This window comes from Molothrus ater, chromosome 6, assembly GCF_012460135.2.
Source record: "Molothrus ater isolate BHLD 08-10-18 breed brown headed cowbird chromosome 6, BPBGC_Mater_1.1, whole genome shotgun sequence".
NCBI lineage: Eukaryota > Metazoa > Chordata > Aves > Passeriformes > Icteridae > Molothrus > Molothrus ater.
The window spans coordinates 10378275-10399628 of record NC_050483.2 but is presented as its reverse complement, the minus strand read 5'-3'; the positions used below and the strand labels follow the sequence as shown (position 1 = coordinate 10399628).

Here is a 21354-nt window from a genome sequence, read left to right as displayed (position 1 = left end):
AGCAGACTCGTGGGTGATGGCACCTTGTCATAACATCTCTTTATTCAACACCGAAACGAGAAGGTGGGGGGAACAGAGGAACCACTCTGGAACCCCAACCCAGCCCTGCGCAGTGACACCAGACGGAAATAAATAGGTGGGGAGGTGCCACTCGCTCTGGGGCACAGCCACAGCCCCTAGTTCTGCACAGGGATAATGACCCTGGGGTGCAGACCCCACTGGGCACTGCCCAACGGCCCCAAAGGACCAGAGGGGATGGGGGCAGCAGGGAGGACCCAGGGTGGCTGTGCCCTGAGGGGATCACTCTGGTTCTCTGGGGGGCTCTGAGCCTTCTCCCAGCACCCCCTGGTCTCAGGAGACCCAGCACCCTCATCTCCTTGCGATGGCCTCATGGCCCAGCACTGGCTCTGTCCCCAGGTGCTCCTTGCTGGGAAATCAGGGATGTGGCAGAAGGGGGACATGGCTGTGCCACCCTCACTCCTCACCCTCCAGCTTGAGGCTGATGCTGCGGGGCTTGGTCCGGGAAAAGCCAGGGGGTGCTGAGGGGGGCCCCCCATCCCGCTCTGCCTGGCTGGAGCCCCGGGAGCGCAGGAGCTGGCTCTGCTTCCGCAGGAAGTCGACAGGCGCCGGGCAGCCATAGGTGCCTTTGCCCAGCACAGGTCGTGGGGGGCCCTTGGGGGAGTGAGCCAGGGCTGCGGCTTCCAACTGGGCCAGGTGGGCAACATAACCCTCAGAGAGGAACTGCAGGACACACAGACAGCCTGAGCCAGTGGCCACGGCCGGCTGGTGGGGTCAGCCATCATCCCCTGCGTCCCCAGTCTGTCCCCAGCCCTGCCACCACCATACCTGGCACTGGTTGTGGAACTTCTTGACGGCCCGTCCCACAATGTAGATGTGTGCTGGCGCGAGTCCCAGTGAGCTGTAGACGGAGACATCCTTGGTGGAGCCATAGCCAGCGACTATGGAGATCTCTGCCTGCCCAGAGATAAGAGCATTAGGGCAAGGAACAACCCTTCCCACAGGGACAGCTACCCCTAAGGGCTTGAACACCCTCATGTTAAGAGGGATGGCTGGCAGCTGCCCTGAGAAGCTTCCAGCTCTGCCATGGCAAGGCAGTCCAGCTCCCAGCATCCCCACCAGGACGCAGAGGTGCACAGGATTCAGCACAGCCCCCGCCACCCTAGCACCAGCCCTATGTCCCAGCAGCACCCCCATGGCCACCTCGGTGCGCAGGCTCTGCAGGAAGGCGGCTTTCTGGCGCAGCGGGTCGTGGGTGAGCCCGTCGCAGAAGGACACGGCGCCGTGGGGGAAGTTGTGCTGGGAGAGCCAGGCCACCACACGGTGCTTCTGCATGTCGGGGCGCCCCGTCACGTAGATGATCATGTACCCAGAGTCCTGCCAGTGCCTAGGAGGGGACATAGGTGGCTGCCAGGAGCCTGTGTGGAGACACAGGCTATGGGTAGTTGGGATCTCCCAATACAGCATGTGTGGGTGCTGCCTCCAAAACCTCCCTGCTCCCTAGATTTTATCAAGGACAAGGCCCAGCAGAGCTCTGGGGACCACATCCAAACTTGGATAGGATTATTTTCCACAATAGGGCGCCAGCATAGAGATAATTTGCTGGAGGCAAGGGAGTGGTGGAATACCCTGCCCCTTGTCCCTGCTCTGACACTCCCCGACTGAGTTGTCACACCATGAAAAATGGGGAGACTGACTCCCTGACTGAAGGGCACCTACCTTACAACGTCCACAGCCCCCGCCCGCACTTTGGGGTCACTGCCCATGATGGAGACGCTGGCAGTGAAGGAGCCGTCGATGCTGAACACAACAGACTCAGTGCCACGGGCCACCACGGTCAGGTACGCCTCGGCATAGCTGTGGTCCCCTCTGCAAAGGCAGAGATGGTGGCTCAGCACCAGCTCTCCTGCCAGAGCAGCACGTGTAGCTCTGCCAAAAGGGCTGCAGGAGAAACTGAGGCAACACCTCACCTGACCACCATGCGCACAGGGTAGATCCCGATGGCCAGAGCCTTGTCTGGAGGGATGGTGAAGGTCACGCGCCCGCTGCCACTCGTCACCTCGGTGCCATAGTACAGCCACTTCCCTGACAGCGGCTGTGTCATGATGTAGATGTCCACCTGAGAGAGGGAAATGGGCTGGGCACAGGCTGGACCCCACATCCTGCTGCATCCCCACACAAGTCCTTACAACCTTCTCCTGACATCCTGCACAGGGTCCTGTTAACCACATCCTTCCCCTACTGTGGGTGACACCAGCCCCATGCCCAGTCCTGGACATCCCACCCTGTCTGAGGGGTCCTAGTGGCCCACTGAGCCCAGCAATACCTTCTCCCCAGTCAGCGTCACCACGTCCAGGGGTCCGTACATGAAGCGTCCGCTGAGGACCTGCGCTTTGCCCTCACACACAATGACATCGCAAGCACGGTGGTTGGCCGTCACGTTCTGCAGGCACACGGGGTGTTCAGCAGCTCTTGGAGGAGCTCCTGAGGCACCACTGGGACACCACTGGGCAGTGGGATTGTCCCAGAACCCACACACCCCAGGATGCCCCAGGTGGCCTCCCGCTGGCCACATACCCGGATCTTCACTTGGGTGCGCTTGCGCTGCCACTTCTCCCGCGGGATGGCGGGGCTGTAGATGGAGCTCTCCTCGCTCTCCGCAGGCTGTGGCCCCTCCTTCTCCATCACCTGCCAGCAGCACGGGACCAGCTCAGCCTCCATCGGCCCCGGCCTGCCACCCACCCCACCGGGCCCGCCGTACCTGGCGCAGGATGAAGGCCACCACGTCAGAGGATTCCCAGTAGCTGGCGTGGAAGAGGTGGGGCAGGGTGATAGTGGGGAAGGCAGTCAGGGCGTCAGGGCAGTACAGAGAGTAGTCAATGCGCTTCAGGCCCCACCAGCGCTCCAGGACTGCAGGGAGAGCTGGAATGAAGCCTTTTCCAGGCTTCATCCCCTGTTGGGCAGCCTAACTCGCCCACATGGGATGGGATGGGTGGGGATGACACTTACTCTTGACAACCTCGCTGGTGCTGGCAGGAGTGGGGGGCTCTGCCGGCTCACTGCCCTTCCAGAAGCCCCCAAAGCTACCAGTGGGGGTAGGGGGAGCAGCCACATCCACTTTGGGCAGGAACAGGGCAGAGTGTGTCTGCAGGGCTTCCGCTGAAGAGAGAGCTGGGTGAGCACACCCAGAGCCCCAGGGGACACCCACCACCCCAAAACACCCCTCCAGTAGAGCCCCAGAGCAGTGGGAAGGGCTTGCACATCCCTCTACCCACACTCAGCCAGGATGTGGGTGCTCTGGGTACCCTGACGTGGCCCCAGGGTGCCTGGCACCAGCCTAGTGTGAACTTGCTCACCCAGCAGGGACGAGGTGCCATCACCCAGGGGGTACTTCTGGTATCGGGGCACGCTGAGCGGGGGCACAGCATGGAAGGCCTTGGCCAGGAGGGGCTCCAGGCGGGAGGCACAGGGATCGGCAGCGTGGAAGAGGTTGTAGATCTGCTCACAGGCAGGACGCAGCTGGGCCACTGCGGCACAGAGCGGGATCAGGGGCACCAGGAGCAAAACACCCAGGAGGGATAAAGCAGGACACAGCAAAAGGAAAGGCTGGACAGGGAAATTTGGGGCACTAGAGATAGGCTGAGGCTGGCACAGAGCAGGAACACTCAGCCACCCACCAACACCCACACAGCCAGGGCTGGGCATGCAAGGGCCTCAAACACAAGCAGGGCTCTCTGGGGTGGTCCTGAGGAGCTCAGGCTTGTCAGGTGAGCATGACTCAGGGACTTAAGCCCTGCAGGGAGGGTCAGGGGCTGGCACCGTGGCAGGCAGGGATCCTCACCATCCAGAGCAGGCATGACGGTCTTGCGCAGCGCGAGCACCAGCCCCAGTGGGGAACCGAAGAGGAAGAAGCCGGATACCTTAAATTCGAGGCAGGTGCTGGCACCCTCTGCCCCATCCAGCGCCATGGCACTGCTCCGGGGTGCCTCTGCCTCCAGCGGGGCCTCGCTGGCCTGCAGGCTGGGACAGCAGAGACAGGGGCCATGGGGAGGGATGGCAACATCACATTCCCACCATCCTGAGGGCAAAGCTGTGCCTGGCCCTGTTATCCCAGAGGAGCTCCAGCAAGATCCCACCAGGGCAGGTAACCTCCATGAAATACTCCTTCCCAGCCTGGAGCACAGGGGAATTGCACCCTTTCCATAAAGCACAGTATAGCCAACCATCCCCCTTGGGCTCACCTACTCATGGAGCTGTGCTGCTGGCTGTCCCCCTGTGCCCCTGGGGCTTCAGGGTTGGCCTGGCCCAATACTGGCACTCCCTCTGTCCCATCAGCCAGCGGGTCCGGGCCGCCGCACTGCTCCGGGGAGATGGGCTCTGTGCTCTGCAGGGAGAGGCAGCAAACACCCAGATCCCATGTAGCCTCCAGTGCACCCCCAAACCCTCCCCAGGGGGTGCTGGAATGCATGGCACTCACCAGACTGCCACGGCGGCTGCTGCTCCGGCTGCCCCCTGAGCCCGCCCGGCTCTGGCACAGGGCATCAAATCCCAGGATGCCGCCCACACAGTCCCCCAGCAGCACCACCTGCGGAGACCACAGATCCACGAGGAGGGTGAAACCCCCAAACCCTCCCTGCAGGGTCACAGCTGGACCCCAGAGCCAAGAACACTCAGCCAGACTCCCAAATTCCACCTCACCTGGCCGCAGAAGCCAGTGCCCTCTCCAGAGTGTAGGAAGGCTGTGTAGGCCTGGTTGGCACGGGTGATGACAGTGCCCACAGCCTGCTGGTAGGTGCCTGAGGAGGTGGCCAGTAGTGGGAGTGCTGCCAGTGGGATGTGGTCCTGGCTGCTGGACAGGCTGTCCCTGTCATGGCTGTAAGGGCTGAGCCTGAGGGGACACAGCGAAGGATGAACGTGACAGTTCTGATGTCCTCATCCCACTGCAGGGTAGTGGTTCATCCCAGATGTCACACCAGGATTAATCCCCATCCCATTCCCTCCCACCACAAGACACTTGCTCATCCAGGATGCTGTATCCGGAGTTACCCCATCCTATCCAATTCCAAGCCATTCCATGCTGCCTTGATGTCCCCATCTCTCTGCACAATGCTTGCTCAACCCAGGATGCTGCACAAGGAGTTATCCCCATCCTATCCCATCCCATCCTGCCCCACTGTCCTAATCCCAGACCAAAACACCTGCATGCCCTGGGATACCACACCAGGAATTATATGTATCCCATCCCATCTCATCACACAACACTTGCTTGCCCCAAGACACTGCACCAGGAGTTAATCCCCATCCCCTCCCCAGTCCTTAATGTCCCACCAGAAGTGAAGTCCCCTCTCCAAGGATACCAGCTCCCCAGTCCCCTGCTTTCCCAGTGAGAATCCGTACTTGGAGACAAGGGCATAGGCTGCAGCACAGATGGGCGGGCAGGGCACCAGGCGCAGGGCCACATGTCCCAGTGCCTCGGGAAAGTGTACACGGGTGACAGCATCAAAGGTGGCTGCCAGTGTCTGCACATCCGCCTGCTTGGAGCCCGGCTCGCCCGCTCCCTGATCCAGGATGTTCCCACTGTGGAGGATGAGGAAGAGCGCGTGGATCCGGCACATCTGCTCCGTGCTCTCTGCCGTGCCTCCCTGCAGGAAGGAGAGCAGTCAAGTCGGGGGACGCGGCAGGAGGGCAGGGCCCGAGGGAGGGGACACGCACCTCAGGGAAGCCGGATGTTCCCAATCCTTCAGCATCCCCCTTGGTGGTGCTGGCTCCATCCCCTGTAAGCACACAGCCTGGGTGAGGCAGCTGGGGTCTGATTCCAGGTGGGAATCAGGCCCCTCCCAGGAGATCCACCCCAGGATTTGGGGCCAGAGCACTCTCAAAGCTCACCCAGTGCCTCATCCAGCTCTGCTGGCCGCTCAAGGGTGTCCAAGAAGTCGTTGGAGCTCCACTTGGTCATCTCCTTGGCGAAGACCTCATCGCTGTCAGACAGATCCTCTGCAGAGGCAGGAGGGAAGCGTGGGTGGGGGGACACCCCTGTGCCTGCATTCCCATCCTCAGATGCCCTTGCCCCCACCCAGCCTGTTCCAAGATGGTGCCAGTACCGTGGGCATCGAAAAATTCCTCTTCGGAGCTGTTCTCTGAGTCCCGGGCAATGTTCTGCATCCGCCACTCTGACAGGCTCTGAGGAGACACGCCCCCTGCCACCCATGGTGAGTCAGCACTCACAGCCCCCTGCTGTGAGAGAGACCCCTACTCCTGCCCCACAGCTCCCCCTTGCTCATGGACCCAGACACCCAGGGAGATCTGGGGCCATCCCTGTGTCCCCCAGAGTCCCTCCATGGGAGATCTGTGACCATCTCTGGGTCACCCAGAGTCCCTCCAGGAGATCCAGAACTGCTCCTGGGTCATCCAGGGCCCCGTCAAGAAACCTGGGACCAGACCTGGGAAACCCAGAACCCCAGCCCAGGAGACCCAAGCCAGGCAAACCAGTCCCCTGACACATCTCCTATGATGAACCGCAGCATCCAGGGCAAAACCACCCCAGATCTGGTCTCACCTCCATGCTGGGAAGAGTAGGAAGACCGGGAAGAGGTGGACCACTGCTTGGCAAAGGTATCATCCGAGGGGGTATCGGTCCCTGCCTGCAGCTCAGCCTCCTCCTGAATGCCAGGACCATCTGGCTCCAGCTGCCCCTCAGGGCTGACCCCAGCCGCGGGTGGCTCCTCGCCCTCGCCACACTTGGCCATCTTCTGTGCCAGCATGCGCGCCGTCTCCTCCTCCAGCTGCCGGATGTCCTCCATCGTCAGGTCCGTCCACTCATCCTGCCAGCACCAGGCTTGGCGGTGGGCACGCAGCATCACCTTCCTCAGGCCTGGGGGGAGAGTCCAGTGTGATCCCACGGCTGCCCAAATGTCCCTCCAGCAACCCCTGGGTCTGAACTCACCTACGTCATGGATGAACTGCTCGATCTTGGACTGCATCCCCCAGTATCGGAACTCCACCTTGCAGAGCTTGTAGGCGCACATGAGGGGCCCACTGGCTGCTGCTGCCTCCAGCCAGTCATCCCCCAGCGGTCCCCGGCCCGTCTTGGATGAGTGGTAGAGTTTGGGATCCTCCTCAGGTTTGTATTCCCCGGGGGAGATGGGATCACGCACAATGTCAATGGTGTCTGTGGGGGGAACGGCGCTTGTCACCCCGCAGCGCTTGGCAAGGGGGCACAGGTAGAAAAATAAGGAAAAAGGGACAAAATTAAGGTCAAATTATTCCCATGAGACATGCACCCAACACAGCTGGCAGCAAACACTCTCTGTCTGAGAATTCTAAAATCTTGGAGTTCTGGAATCATAGAAACCTGGAATAGCTTTGGTTGGAAGGGACCTTAGGGATCATCTCATTCCACTCCTTGCCATGGACAGGGACACCTTCCACTATCCCAGGATGCTCCAAGCCCCATCCAACCTGGCCTTGGACACTTCCAGGGATGGAGCACCCACAGTTTTTCTGGGCACCATGTGTCAGGGCCTCACCACTCTCACAGGCAAGAATTTCCTAATAGAACATATAAAATCCCATGGCTGGAACATCACAGACACCCTTGGTGTAGCCAAAGACATCTCTGTCCCCATGTGGGACCCCAATCCAGCACCTCAGGGAGCAGCACAGGGAGGGAGGGTCTGGGAGCTGGGGAGAGCTGGGGCTGACACACATACGTGCATTAGCTGGCAGATCTGGCAGCTGCAGAGTGATCCCAGCCACCCTGGGGGACATGGGGGATGAGGACGGGGACAGCACATGGGGCAGCTTGGCACAGTTCCTGGCTCCTCCCCAAAAAAGTCCAAGGGTCCCCCAAAAACAAGGCACAGCAAAACCACCATGTGACACAGGAGCCTCCAGAGAGCCAGAGGGCAGGGGGAAAGAGAAATGAGCCCCATCTCCTGACAAAGGTGACCTTTCCCAATGAGGGTGAGCTTCCCCCAAATGAGGATGACCTCCCAAGACCAGAGAAAGGCTCCTGAAGGACACCCAGGAAAACATGATCCAACAGCCGTTTGGGCTCGATCCAGCACAAAATCTGCTAGAATTTGGCTTCAGATCATGGTCTGGGGGATCCCAGGGCACCCCAGTGGCTCCCAGTAACATCCTGCAGCACTGTCCCCACTTCTAGGATGTGCCAAACCAATTTATTTGCCCTCCTTGATGCCCCCAAGCTGCTGTCAGCCTCTCTTCCTCCAGCTTGGACTGAAAAAAGGGGGAAAAAGAAAACTAGAGATGCCCTGAATCCACAAAAATGATGCAATGCACAGCATGATGCCAAGCATCTTGGATAACAGCAGCAAAGAGCTAGGATAGGACCTGCTGTCCCCAAGCAGCTCCTGGCAGTGTCATTCCCATCACAATCCAACTCCCTCTGCTTTTGCCACTGGGAGAAAGCTGCCAAGGAAGCAGTTATCCCTGCGGATCACCCAGACCATGTTTTTCCATTGCCCTTTGAAACGTGAGAGGGGTTTAAATCTGTCAGTGCTACAAGACACCAGGGCAGAGAAATCCCAGTGGGATCCACACTGGGGCTGGTCCCACTTCAACCCTCCTCCCTGTGGAAGGCAGCAGCCACCGGAGATGCTGAGTGCCCTGTGGAATGTCCACTGGACGTGCACAGAGGGTGGAAAACCAGGCAGTGGGCACGGGGCCATGCCCTGATGCCGTCTGCTTGGCCCTGGTGGCTTCCTGAGGGCAGTAGGGGCAGAATTCCTGCCCCCAGGTCCCAGCCATCGGTATCCCAGCCGGACATCCCCAGTGCCGCAAGAGCCAGGGAGAGAAATAGGTCAGATGAATCATTTCCTCCAAGTGCCTATTTTGGGCCTCCATTTTAAGAGGCAGCACGTCACACTCCACACTCTGGCGCCTGAACTGACCATGTCCAACACCACTGAGAATGGGAACTCTGTGCAGAGGGAAGAATCCCACCCCGAGCTCCCCGTTCTGCCCACCAGTCCCAGCACAAAGAAGCCAGACGGCAAACTGGAGCAAAGCCCTGGGGAGAGGGGAAGCAGGACAAGAAGTAGGAAAATGGGGACATGCTTTTCCAGCTCTCCCTGCTCCAGCTGATCCAAAATATCCCACAGGACCCAGGTGTGGAGTCTCATGTACACTTTCTCAGGAGAGACTGAGAAAGCAAATGCATGCAAGAACAAGGCTGGGACACGGAAGGAGAGGGGAGTAGGCTGGCACTGGAAAGGAGAAGCTGCAAACAGAAATAGAGGCAAGGGAAGAGGCAGAGGACAAAACTGTCCCTGAAAATATCTTTAATGTGGAACTTAATTCAGCAGCGCTGAGAGGGAGCGGGCAGGGAGCTCGGAGCAGGGAGCCTGGGGCAGGGAGCTCAGGATCCAGGGAGCTCTTCCCTTCCAGCATCCGTGAAACATGAGGACCGGCAAGAAGAGTGCAGTTGAGCCCCTAAGGTCCCCATTATAAGGTCCCATTCCCACACACCCATCCCAGAAGCATTATGTGGGAATCCCAGCAGCCACAGTGCCCTGTCCAGCTCCCCAAGCCAGCCATACCCACCCAAAATCCTCTGCCTCTTCTCCGCAGCGCTCAGGTTGAAGATGTTGGTCTGCTGCCCCGCATCTGGGCGGTAGTATGTCTCAATCTCAATGGAAAACTTCTCCACGAAGGGACACGTGTACCTGGAGGGGCACAGGACTGAGCCCAGGGGCACGGCCAGTCCTGCAGCCCACCCCGCCGCCTCCCAGCTCCCACCTGGTGCGTGTGTAGGGATAAGCATTCCAGGACTCCTCCTCCACCTGGAGCGCGGCTTTGGGGAGCAGCGCCCGGAACCAGCTGGGGATGTGGGAGCCAACGTGGTAGATCTTGTGGGTGTACTGCCCGCTGCCCCCAGGGCCATCGCTGTAGGGCCGGTTGGCCAGGATCTCCACGCCGCTGCCCTCGCCACTCGACTCCTCCCGGCTCTTCTTCTGCACAGAGACGATGGCTCAGTGCGGCCCCTCCAAGCCCCGAGACCCCACCCCCACGGGCGCCCAGGGTCCGTGTATACTCCTGCCCCATGTGCCGGCATCCACCGGCCCCACACCTGCCCACAGCACCCCCTGCTTGGCTCGGTGGTCCCAAACCCACCCAAAGCCTCAGTGAAACCCGTGCAACCTGCAAGGGTGATCCCTTGGGATCAGCCTCAGCTCCCCGCCGTGCCCCTCCAGACTCAGCCCGACAGCTCCCCATACTCTGCCCCACAGCCCCCTTACACCCTCCAGCACCCCATGCTCAGCCTCATAGTCCCCTGTGCACCCTCAGGCTCAGCCCCTTCATCCCTCATGCAGCCCTCTACACCCACAGCCCTCTACACCCCTCAGGCTACACTCTCCAGCTTCTCCCAGCCTCCTGCACCCCCTCAGTCACAGTGCCCAGATCCCTGCACCCCTCCAGCTCCCCGTGCCCAGCCCCACAGCTCTGTGCACCCCCTCAGGCTCGGCCCTAGGTCCCTACACCCCTCAGGCTCAGCCCCACAAGACCCGTGTAACCCCCGGGCTCACCCCCCAACCCCTGCATCCCCAGCTCCCCCGCTCAGCCCGCAGCTCCCCCGAGCCCTCACGCTCAGCCCCGCATTCCCACCTGGATCATGTACAGCTGGGCCACCTGGTACTCCTCCAGGCTCATGGGCAGCAGGATGTGGTACTCCTTGATCAGCATGGCGGCGGCGGGGCACAGCGGGGGCACCTCCTGAGGGGGTTTCCGTTACACCGGACCGGGCCGGCTCCTGGACAGCTCGGGCCGGTTCGGCACCCCTTCAGAACCGCTCGGGCACGCTCAGCTCAGCCCGGCACGGGGTTCGGCCCGACTCGGAGCTGCTCCGTCCCCGGGTTCGGCTGAGTCGGTATCGCTCGGCTCCGGGTTCGGTTCAGTCCGGTATCGCTCGGCTGCTCTCGGTCCCGGGTTCGACCCGGCTCGGCACCACGCTCGGCTGAGTTCGGTACCGCCCGGCACCGCTCGGCCCCAGGTTCGGCCCGGCTCGGAAAAGCCCGGCCCCGGGTTCGGCGGAGTCTGGTACCGCTCGGCTCCCGGTTCGGTTCAGTCTGGTACCGCTCGGCCCCTCTCGGCCCCGGTTTCGGCCCGGCTCGGCCCCACTGGTCTCGGCTCCGTTGCCATGGCAACGCGGCCCCCTCCACTCCCCCCCGCCCGCCCGCCCGCCCGGTCCCCGCCGCCCCCCGGCCCCACCAAACCTGCGCCGCTCCGCACCGGCCCCTTGGATCGTGACATCACAGCCCGTTCCCACGGCGACAGCCGTGACGTAGGGAGGTGAGGGGGGGGGCCCGTGACGTCAGAGAGCGGAAGGCAGCGAGCGCCACTCACGGGCGCTCCGCGTGTACCGGCACCGCCACCCCCGGAAAAACCCATGTTTTATTTCAAAAGCCACTCTTTTAAGTGATCAACGAGTGGTCCGATCACTCCTGCACTCTCAGCTCCGGGACACCCACCCAGCGCGCCTCCAAACCACACCCGACTCCCCCACCTCTACCCCGCGTCCCACCATCCCCCATCGGGACCCACCCTCGCGGGGACACACCGAGGCCAAATCCCAACATTGTCCTTTATTTATAAAAACACGCATTTATAAAGAGCGGAGAGCGCGGGGAGGGGGGGCTCGGGCAGCACGGCGGCCCCCCCGCCCCCGCCGCCACCACCGGGAGGTCCCGGGGGCTCCCGGGTGGCAGCTGCCGTTACGTGCGGGCGTTTCGCTCTGTCTCTGCCAGGCACTCCCTGACTAGCGCCCGGGCGTGGATGATCCCTGCGGGGAGAAGCACAGGGACACCTCGTATCACCCTCCAGTGGCTCCCCACGGGGCTGAGGAGCCTCGGGGGCGCCTGGTTCCCCACCCTGCCCCTACCCCGCTTCAGCCGCTCCATGGCGCTCTTGCTGCCGGCGTAGGTGGGCCGGATCTCCTTCCCCATCTCTTCGATGACCGAGAGCAGGTCGGTGTAGGTGCTCTGCGAGCCCTGCGCCCCGGGGGGCTTCATGGCCTGCGGGAACAGGGGGACAAGCAGGGACGGAGGGGCTGGGGGCCGCCCCGGCCGCCGCGCCCGGCCCTGGCGGCCCCGGCGCCTCGCCTCACCTGCACGTAGCCCATGGACGGCGGCCCGAAGTCATTGAAGAGCGGCCGGAAAGGGGCGGCGGCGCCAGGGACGGAACCGGAGGGCGACGGGACACTCGTGGCTGCGAGAAACTGAGGGTCACGGCCACACTCCCTCTTCCTCGGTACCACCCTCATCCGGTACCATCCCTTCCCAGGGTACCCCCCCCCCTCCATCCCTCCGGTCCCTCTCCGCTCCCGCTGCCCCCCGTCCCCCACGGTTACCGCGGCGTTCTCTCACCGGCGGACGGTGCCCCGGGCCCCGGCGGGGCGGGGCTGGCGCTGGCGGCTCCGGGGGTAGCGGGGGCGGGAGCGATGGGCTTGTAGGACATCCCCGACGGCCGCCCGCCGCTCCCGGATCCCTGGAGCCCCGCGGCGGGGGTCGGCGTGCGGCCCCCGCGCTCGCCCCGCCGGTTGTATCGCCGGTGCCCGCCTCTCTTCAGCTCAGCTCGGCCCCGCTCGGCCCGGCGGGAAGCCGGGAACCGGAGCGGAGCGCGGCGGCCCCGGTTCCCGGTAGCGCTGCGCGGCCCCGGCCTGACCCGGGTCTCTCCCCCCCCCTCCGCCGCCGCCGCCGGCGCTCGCGGTGATGACGCAGGCGCGTCACGAGCGCGACGTCATCACGCCGCCGCGCGCCCGCCGGCCGGTCACCGTGGAGACACGCGGCGTCGGCCCCGCCCCCTTGGTGCCTATCCGACCACGTGACTCCTGTGCAGGCCACGCCCCCTCGCTCGGCGGGGGCCTCTCTCCGTGTCACGTGAGCGACGGGCGCCGCCGCCTCGGGGGCGCGGGGCGGGCACCGGGAGCGGCACCGCCACGCTTCCCCCGCCGCCGAGGGCCCCCGTGTCACCCCACAGCCCCGAGCCCCACCGGTCAGGGCGTTCCGACTCTCCGCGGGAGTGAACCCGGGGCCGGACTTTGGGGAACCCGCCCCACCCGCCGGCCGTGCATTCCCCGGAGCCCTGTGCCCGCGGTCCCGGCTCCCTAGGGGGCTCCCGTGAGACACAGTGGGAGTCCAGGGTTTTGGGGGATACCAGTGGACGGCACGATCACGAATAAACTCTGGAAACAACATAAAACACAAGCCAAAAGTCTGTACAGAGAGTTTTATCATTTCAAAAGGGCAAAATTGGCCCCAAAACTGCAGCCAGGGCAGAGAAGGTACCTACAGCAGCCCTGCCTGCAGCTGGCTGAGGCCCTTCCACCCAGTAATGCTTTATTTCTCCCCCGGAGGCTCTCCTGGCTGGGGTGCCAGGAGTCTCCCCTGTGCTAGGGGCTGCCAGAACATCCATGAGGGTCTGTGCCAGCCCCAAAAGGGGAGGGATGCCTCACCCTAGGCGGGTCTGGGGTGGGTCTGACCTCAAACCATGGTGACGGGACGGGTTATGCTGTGCAGTCTGCAATAAACCTGGTGTGGGGTGAGCCTGAGGGGCTCAGTGCGGCACACAGAGTGGGAATGGAGGCTGGAGGGATGAGCAGCAGGGGTGAGGAAGAGCTGAAGGAGAGGGGACCACGATGGTGGGACTTTTAGGGTGAGGTCCGGGTGGGAAGGGCGATGATGCAGGGAGAGAACAGAGATGAGGGCGAGAGTAATCGAAGCTCAGCCAAGCCTGTGCAGAAAGGGGTCTCGAATTCGGCCCCGGTGCCTCCCACCACGGTCAGAGCTCAGCATCAGAGCCGCCCCAGCACCCAGCCTCACCCTGGGCACGGGCACCGCTGTGCCAGCACTGCCCCAGTCCCTGGAGCTGGGGGTCCCTCCGTGGCTCCCTCGTCTTCGTAAGGCACGGGGGGCTTGGGTCCCACGTTGGCACACGCTGCCCTCAGCGTGACATCATCCGCACAAACTCTGCCGTGGGGGGGGAAACACACCTGGAACATCCCAGCTGTCCCTGGGAGCGCTCCTGGCCCCTTCCCTGCTCCTACCTTCGAAGTCCACCAGGCCATCACCATTGAGATCCACGTCCTTGAGGATCTCATCCACCTCCCGATAGTTGAGCTGCTGCCCCAGGAGCTTGCGCATGGCCTCCCGCAGCTCCGCCATGCTGATCTGTCCGTCCCCATTGGTGTCAAACTACGGACAAGGTCCCGTTGCCACCAGCCACCCTGGCACGCTGACAGCCTACCTGTCTGTCCTCACAGCCCCCGTACCTCACGGAAGGCGTCACGCAGCTCCTTGATCCCAATCATATCCGCCGTCTCCGCCAGCATCTTGGGGCCCATCAGCTCCACGAAATCATCAAAATCCACCTTGCCCCCAGCTGTGGCAGGAGAGGGGTGTCAGGGGGGCAGGGGTAGGGACTGATGGGCACCTGCTGCCCCACCACATACTGATCTGCTGGGACAGCTCGATGAGCTCCATCTCTGTGGGCATGTAGCCCATGGTCCGCATGCACTCGCCCAGGTCCTTGTAGCTGATGTAGCCATCGTGGTCCTTGTCAAACTCCCGGAATGCCTGCTTCAGCTCTGGGGACACCACAGCGTCACCACCAGCACCACCACCCACCCGAGTGGGACCCCCTCCCCAGCAGCTCACCTTCGATCTCCTCGGGCCGCAGCTCCCGGTCCTGGGGAAGAGAGAATGGGAAGAGACGAAGGAGGGGTCCTGCTCCGGGGGATCCCACGGGGATTCTGCCCTGAGCCCCCCGGGCGTACACGGGGAGGGGAAGGGACGGTGGCGTACCCGTTGGGTGATGGCGATGCTCTGCCGCAGAAAGATGCAGGCCGGCCCCACCAGCCCCTGGAGCACCGAGTATCCCTGCATCGGGGGGGTCTGCGCCGCGTCCAGCACGTCTTCAGGGTCCCCTGCGCCGGAGCCTGGAGCGCCCGAGCGTGGCTTCCCATCCTGCGGGTGGAGCAGGCGTCAGCGGCGAGGGGGAGGGCGAGCAGGGACCCTCCCTTCCTCCTCCTCCTGCCCCGCGGGGTGTCGCAGCCTTGCCGTGCCTTGGGGAGCCGCCGCTCAGGGGTCTTGGTGCAGTTGCCCATGGCTGGGGGCTGCCCCCGCGCCGCAGGACATGCCTGGCCCCGGGGGGGCTGGCTGGCGCAGACCGCGGGGCTGCCACCGGGGATTTGAGGTTTTTATGGAATATCTGGGGATATGCAGGGCAGGCGCGGGGGGGTGGGTGCCGCGCCCGCGTGCATAATCCTCCGGATTATTCCCCGCTCGGCCGCCCTGCTCCAGATGTGGGCAGCCGCCCAGCTGTTCCCCAGTCCCGCAGCCTCCCTGCGAAGGCATGCAGGACCCGCGGCACCCACCGTGCCCTGGGCCCGTCCCCGCCGCCGGTTACCTGCCCAAAAGAGGGGGGCGGCCGGGGCCCCGGCTCCTCGGCAGCCCGCTGAAGCTCCACGGGGGACGCACCACTACGGCTTAATCTCCCCTGGCTGCCCGCAGTGCCGGCGGTGCCGGGACCCCTGAGCCGAGGGGCCGGGCGGGAGCCGCGGGCCCCCCTCCGGCCGGGGCCGTGGCGCCGGGGAGTGCCCCGGCAGGCGGGGGGCGCGGGGCTGCTAGTGCCGCGCCGCTGCGGCCCGCGGAAGAGGAAGAACATCCCGCCCGCTCCTGCTCCTTCTCCTTCTTCCCACGACCGGTACCGAGCAGGAGGAAACCAGATCGCCCCGGACCCGCGCCCGTCCCTCGCAGGGACGAGGCCACCGCCGTCCCCGGGACCCGCCGCGGAGCGCAAGAGATCGGGTGGAACGCAGCGACCCCCCGGGGCGCTGGGGGGGGAGCGGGGCGCCCCGGGGGGCTCCAGCTGGGGCGGACGGGGGGCTCCGGTTTCAGCGCCGAAACCCGACCCGGGCCGGGCGCGGGGCACGTGCCAGCGCGCCAACAGCCAGGCCACGCCCCCTCGGCGCAGCGAGCCCGCCTTGTGACCGCGCCCCCCGCTCTGGCCCCGCCCCCTCCGCGCGGCCCCGCCCCAAATCTACCCTGGTCCGGCCTCTCTCGTGACGTCACTGCCGCGCCGCCGGCGCTCCCCCTGACGTCACCGGGGGGCGGCTGAAGGTGACGGTGGTGGGTCCTGGTGCCGGTGCCCCCCGCCATGGCCGGCAGGCAGCTCCTGGCGCTGCGGCGCCTGCCCGCCGCCTCCTTCTCGGTAAGCGGGGACGGGGCGGGGAGCGCCGGGACCGTGCGGTACCGCTCCCGGTGTTCCCGGCGCTGAATCCGTGTGTCCCCGCAGACGGCGCCCAAGAAGACGCAATTCGGGTCGCTGCGGGATGAGGACCGGATCTTCACCAACCTCTACGGGCGGCACGACTGGCGGTGAGTAGCGGGAGCAGCGTGGGGAGCGCCGGTGCCCCGTGCCCAGTGCCAGCGTGCCCGGTGCCACCGTGCCCGGTGCCCGCAGGCTGCGGGGCGCGCTGCGCCGCGGCGACTGGTACAAGACGAAGGAGATCCTGCTCAAGGGCGTGGACTGGATCCTCGGCGAGATCAAGACCTCGGGGCTGCGGGGCCGGGGTGGCGCCGGGTTCCCCACCGGGCTCAAGTGGAGCTTCATGAACAAACCCCCGGACGGGAGGTGAGAGCGGGACCGCCTAGAGCTCCGGTACCGCGGCCCCGGCCTGCGGGGAGCCGCCCCCCTGACGGGAGCTGCCCGCAGACCCAAGTACCTGGTGGTGAACGCGGACGAGGGCGAGCCGGGCACCTGCAAGGACCGGGAGATCATGCGGCACGACCCGCACAAGCTGCTGGAGGGCTGCCTGGTGGCGGGGCGGGCCATGGGCGCCCGCGCCGCCTACATCTACATCCGCGGGGAGTTCTATAATGAGGCCTCCAACCTGCAGGTACGGGGAGAGCGCCCCACAGCCACCCCACACCGGCGGGGCTCGGGGCGCTCCGGGGCTCACCCCCTGCCCCCTGCAGGTGGCCATCCGCGAGGCCTACGAGGCCGGGCTGCTGGGCGGCGATGCCTGCGGGTCGGGATATGCCTTTGACGTGTTCGTGGTGCGCGGCGCTGGCGCCTACATCTGCGGGGAGGAGACGGCGCTCATCGAGTCCATCGAGGGCAAGCAGGGGAAGCCCCGCCTCAAGCCCCCCTTCCCCGCTGACGTGGGTATGGCACCACAGCTCTGTCCGAGTTCCCAGCTGCCACCCCAAAACAACTGTCCCCAGGACACCGTCCTGCGGCAGGGACAACATCACAGGCACCACCACATCCATTAAGAGCTCCCACTGTTTCATAGAATGGTGTGGGTTGTAAGGGAGCTGTCTCATTCTACCCCGCTACCATGGGCCACATACCACAATCCCAGGTTGCTCCAAGCCCTGTTGAACTTGGCTTTGGACACTTCAGGGATGCAGCAGCCACAGCATCTTTGGGCCACTTTTGCCAGGGCATCACCACCCTCACAGGGAGGAATTTTTTCCTGATGTTTCCCCAGGTGTCTTCGGCTGCCCCACCACGGTGGCCAACGTGGAGACGGTATCGGTGGCCCCCACCATCTGCCGGCGCGGCGGCGCCTGGTTCGCCAGCTTTGGCCGGGAGCGGAATTCTGGCACCAAGCTCTTCAACATCTCGGGGCACGTCAACACGCCCTGCACGGTGGAGGAGGAGATGTCGGTGCCGCTGAAGGAGCTCATCGAGAAACACGCCGGTGAGCGCCGCGCTGAGCCGGGCCGCAGCGGGGCCGGAGCTGCCTGTCCTGACCTTCCTCCTTGCAGGAGGCGTCCGCGGGGGCTGGGACAACCTGCTGGCCGTCATCCCGGGTGGCTCCTCCACACCGCTGCTGCCCAAGTCTGTGTGTGAGACCGTGCTGATGGACTTCGATTCCCTGGTGCAGGCGCAGAGTGGGCTGGGCACGGCCGCCGTCATCGTCATGGATAAATCGGTGAGGGATGGGTTCCCCCGGCTCCCCCAGCCACGGTGGGACCCTCGCCTTCCTCACCCTCCCTCTCTTCCCAGACTGACATCGTCAAAGCCATCGCGCGCCTGATCGAGTTCTACAAGCACGAGAGCTGTGGGCAGTGCACCCCGTGCCGGGAAGGTGAGTGGGGGCCGGGGCTGAGGGGCTAGGGGCTGTGGGGACTGCAGGGACCCATCCCCATCCCAATTCCTGCAGGCGTGGACTGGATGAACAAGGTGATGGCGCGGTTTGTGCGGGGCGACGCGCAGGCCGCCGAGATTGATGCGCTCTGGGAGATCAGCAAGCAAATTGAGGGACACACCATCTGTGCCCTGGGCGACGGCGCGGCCTGGCCCGTGCAGGTGAGGGGCCCGGAGGGTTGGAGGGGCCAGCAGCCTTCCCCAACACCATTAACCACTCCTCTGCTCCATGCAGGGCCTCATCCGCCACTTCCGCCCCGAGTTGGAGGAGAGGATGCGGCGCTACAACGAGGCCAAAGCCCGAGCGGCGTCGGCGTAAGGATCCACCACCACCACGCCTCCCTCGTCCTGCTTGGAAGCGGTTTCTGGGGTGCTGGCAGCACTCAGAGGCTTCTCAATAAATGCTGCTGTGCTCCCAGGCTCTGCTGTAGACATTAAATAGTAGGAAGGGACTGACAGGGCAGAGGGCATCAAGGTCCTGCTGCCCCTGAAGCATGAGATCACCAGCGATCATGGGGTCACACAGATGGAGCCTGAGGGGAGATCCTGGATTTCCATGAGGCTATGGGTGGGGCAGAGGCAATGGCTGTGGGGTACTAACAGACACAGTCCCCTCCTTGGGGACCCCACACTCCCTGTCCCTGCCGCAGTGGCACCAGGACTCCTCCTCCTGTGCCCATGCCAAGGGACAGCTGTCCTACCCCCAGTCCACAACTCGGAGCCCAGGGCAGTTCCAAACATGGCTTTTACTGAATCACAGTGTGCGACATCCCTGCTGGGCTCAGAGCCGTTTCCCCCGTGCATGGTGGAGAACTGAGGCACCCCAGAGCCGCCCCTGCCTGCTCAGGCCGGGGCTTTCCGGGGGGGCACGCGGGTCTTCCTGCGGTAGCGGCCGGGCACCAGCAGCTCCAGGGTCAGCTCGGTGATGATGGCCGTGAGCCCCCAGACCTTGTGGGGGCCATTGAGGAACACGGGCAGGGTGTATCCGTAGCCGCTGGCTGTGCGGAAGTGGGTGTAGCCCTGGTTCTCCTCGCGGAGCAGGTGTGCCAGGGGCAGGGTGAACACCTCCTCCACCTGTCAGCACAGACCGCCGTGACCGGAGCGGCTACCACGGGAAGGGGAGCAGCCCTGGGGAGGAGCCACTCACCTCATCAGGGTTGGGGTTCAGTGTCAAGGCCTCCAGTGACCCCAGGTTGGCCACGATGGGCGCCACGGTCATTCCATGCTGGAAGGTGTGTCAGCGAAGGACAGGGTGACACCCCCTCCCTAAAGGCCATGCCCATGCCTTCACCCACTGCACCCAGTACAGGCACCCACCCCGTGTGTCACCCCCTCACCAGTGCTACTGCCTTGTGTCCCATCACCTTGAATTCCCAGAATTCTTGTCACCTGTATCCCTGCTGACCTGTCCCTGTCACCCAGAATTGTCATCACCTGTAACACCTGTCACCCGTGTCCCTGTCCCCCTGAATCTGCCACACATGACCCTGTTGCTTTGTCCCTGTCAACCTTGACCCTGCTGCCTTTTCCCTGTCATTCCAATCCGCTGCTGCCTGCAACCCCCCCCTCACCTGTGTTCCCATCCCCCTGGACCCCAGTCACCTGCACCCTGTCACCCATCTCTTGCCTTGTCCCTGTCACCCAGAACCCTCGCTCTGTCCCCTGTGTCCCTACTGCTTTATCTCTGTCAACTGAACCCCTTGCTTCTCTGTGTTCCTGTGGCCTTATTCCTGTCACATCTTGTTCCTGTCACCTGTGCTCCTGTCACTCTAAAGCCATCACGCCAGAACCTTTGTCCCCGTCACCTCGAACCCGTCACCCGTGACCCTGTTGCCTTACCCCTGTCACCCGTGACCCTGCCGCCCTCCCTGTCACCTTGAACCCATGCCCTGTCCCCGCACGCCCTTGTCCCCGCGACTCCAAGCCCCGTCGATCCCCGGTACCCGGTCGGGCAGCGTCCGAAGCTGTCCCCAGACGCTGGTGGCTGCCACCGTCACCCCCAGCTCCTCCCGCGTCTCCCGCAGAGCCGTGGCCACCGCGTCCCCGTCCGCCGGGTCCCGCCGCCCACCGGGGAAGCTGCGGGAGGGATCGGGGGCTGGGGTCAGGGCCGGCCCGGCCCCGGTGCCCGCTCCCCCCGCCGGTACCTGACGTCGCCGCTGTGGGGGCCGGCGAGGCGGCGGGAGCGGAGCGTGAAGAGCAGCGCGGGGCGGCCGCGCACCGAGCACAGCGGCACCAGCACCGCGGCCGCCGCCGCCGCGCCCCCCGCGCCCGCCGCCGCCAGCCGCGCCCGGCACCGCCGCTCGCTGCCGCTGCTCAGCACATCCCCGGCGTCCCCGGCACCGTCGGCACCGCCCGGGCCCGCCATGGCGCCGGCACGGGGCGGGGAGGAGCGGCGAGGGAGGAGGGAGGCGGGGAGAGGCCGGCACCGCCCCCCGCACCGAGCCCGTCCCGCCGCGGCCCGTCCGTGCCGAGGGTGAGGCAGCCCTGCCCGGGGTGCGACGGCCTCCTCCGGTGCGGAACGGCCCCGGCCGGGTATGAAACCACCGCCGGCTTGGCCATGTCCCGCCTGGTGTGCGACAGCCGCCCCCAGGTGTGTGACCCACGTCCCACCTTCGCGGTGTCCCTGCCAGGTGTGCGAGTCCTGCTCCAGCCCCCACCGGGTGAGCAACAACTCCTGCCAGCTGTGCCACCTACCCTCCAGCTTTGCCACAACCTTCCGGCTCTGCCGGCTGTGCAAGGCCTGCTCCAGCCATGCTATATCCCTCACCACGTGTGCAGCAGCCCCTGCCAGGTGTGCAATGACCCCCCCCCCCCCCCCAGAGTGTCCCTTTTGCTGGTGTGTGACAGCCCCTGCCACCTGTGTGACCCCAGCTCCCCAGCCCCACACACCCCCCGGGTGTGCAAACCTCTGGCTCAGTGTGCAACGCTCACCTCTGCCCCCCCAGGGCCTTGCAAGGGGTCTTCAAGGGGCCCAACAAGCCCTTAACAGGCATCCAACAGCCCCTTCCAGGCATCCAGCAACCCCTTCCAAGCATCCAACAACCCCTTCCAAGCATACGCTCCCCCCACTTCTGACAGCCCCCATGTGCCAGCAAGTGCCTGGGCTTGTCAGGGAATTTCTGCTGTGGAAACAGCTTCAATGGTGTTTGAGGTTGGGAAAAG

At 64.6% G+C, this 21354-nt stretch overlaps 5 protein-coding genes across 7 annotated transcripts; 1 reads left to right on the top strand and 4 right to left on the bottom strand.

Annotated features, from left to right (window-relative positions):
• Positions 1-14: 14 nt before the first annotated feature.
• PITPNM1 (phosphatidylinositol transfer protein membrane associated 1) lies at positions 15-11298 on the bottom strand. Of its 2 annotated transcripts, XM_036383926.2 has the most exons (24): positions 11253-11298; positions 10645-10752; positions 9778-9992; positions 9583-9704; positions 6962-7186; positions 6575-6889; positions 6120-6215; positions 5905-6012; positions 5731-5792; positions 5416-5660; positions 4717-4906; positions 4496-4603; positions 4260-4402; positions 3860-4038; positions 3375-3545; positions 3028-3177; positions 2780-2928; positions 2596-2706; positions 2345-2461; positions 1989-2137; positions 1738-1887; positions 1222-1405; positions 847-975; positions 15-741 (listed from the first exon to the last, which is right to left on the bottom strand). In XM_036383926.2, the coding sequence occupies exons 2-24, from the start codon at positions 10720-10722 to the stop codon at positions 475-477; spliced, it is 3663 nt and encodes a 1220-aa protein (XP_036239819.1). In that variant the 5' UTR covers positions 10723-10752; positions 11253-11298; the 3' UTR covers positions 15-474. The 2 variants fall into 2 exon arrangements, with proteins under 2 accessions (XP_036239819.1, XP_036239818.1); XM_036383925.1 differs by lacking the exon at positions 11253-11298 and having other exon boundaries at positions 10645-11179.
• Positions 11299-11606: 308 nt separating this feature from the next.
• Positions 11607-12726, bottom strand: CDK2AP2 (cyclin dependent kinase 2 associated protein 2). Its single transcript, XM_036384302.2, has 4 exons — positions 12402-12726; positions 12143-12243; positions 11918-12050; positions 11607-11818 (listed from the first exon to the last, which is right to left on the bottom strand). Exons 1-4 carry the CDS (start codon positions 12490-12492, stop codon positions 11751-11753), a joined length of 393 nt encoding a protein of 130 aa, XP_036240195.1. The 5' UTR covers positions 12493-12726; the 3' UTR covers positions 11607-11750.
• Positions 12727-13248: 522 nt separating this feature from the next.
• On the bottom strand, positions 13249-15937 carry CABP2 (calcium binding protein 2). 2 transcript variants are annotated; one of them, XR_004980360.2, is made up of 8 exons: positions 15442-15937; positions 14838-14999; positions 14691-14721; positions 14486-14620; positions 14306-14415; positions 14081-14228; positions 13857-14003; positions 13249-13767 (listed from the first exon to the last, which is right to left on the bottom strand). XR_004980360.2 is itself a non-coding variant. In XM_036384771.2 (7 exons), exons 1-7 carry the CDS (start codon positions 15697-15699, stop codon positions 13978-13980), a joined length of 870 nt encoding a protein of 289 aa, XP_036240664.1. In that variant the 5' UTR covers positions 15700-15937; the 3' UTR covers positions 13249-13977. The 2 variants fall into 2 exon arrangements, 1 of the variants encoding a protein (XP_036240664.1); XM_036384771.2 differs by having other exon boundaries at positions 13249-14003.
• A 180-nt stretch (positions 15938-16117) lies between these two features.
• Positions 16118-18613, top strand: NDUFV1 (NADH:ubiquinone oxidoreductase core subunit V1). The gene is made up of 10 exons (XM_036384769.1): positions 16118-16245; positions 16330-16412; positions 16498-16668; positions 16750-16933; positions 17013-17202; positions 17531-17743; positions 17811-17977; positions 18052-18133; positions 18209-18354; positions 18428-18613. Exons 1-10 carry the CDS (start codon positions 16192-16194, stop codon positions 18509-18511), a joined length of 1374 nt encoding a protein of 457 aa, XP_036240662.1. The 5' UTR covers positions 16118-16191; the 3' UTR covers positions 18512-18613.
• Positions 18614-18919: 306 nt separating this feature from the next.
• NUDT8 (nudix hydrolase 8) lies at positions 18920-20913 on the bottom strand. Its single transcript, XM_036383690.2, has 4 exons — positions 20337-20913; positions 20136-20268; positions 19340-19417; positions 18920-19266 (listed from the first exon to the last, which is right to left on the bottom strand). Exons 1-4 carry the CDS (start codon positions 20555-20557, stop codon positions 19036-19038), a joined length of 663 nt encoding a protein of 220 aa, XP_036239583.1. The 5' UTR covers positions 20558-20913; the 3' UTR covers positions 18920-19035.
• Between the last annotated feature and the right edge of the window lie 441 nt (positions 20914-21354).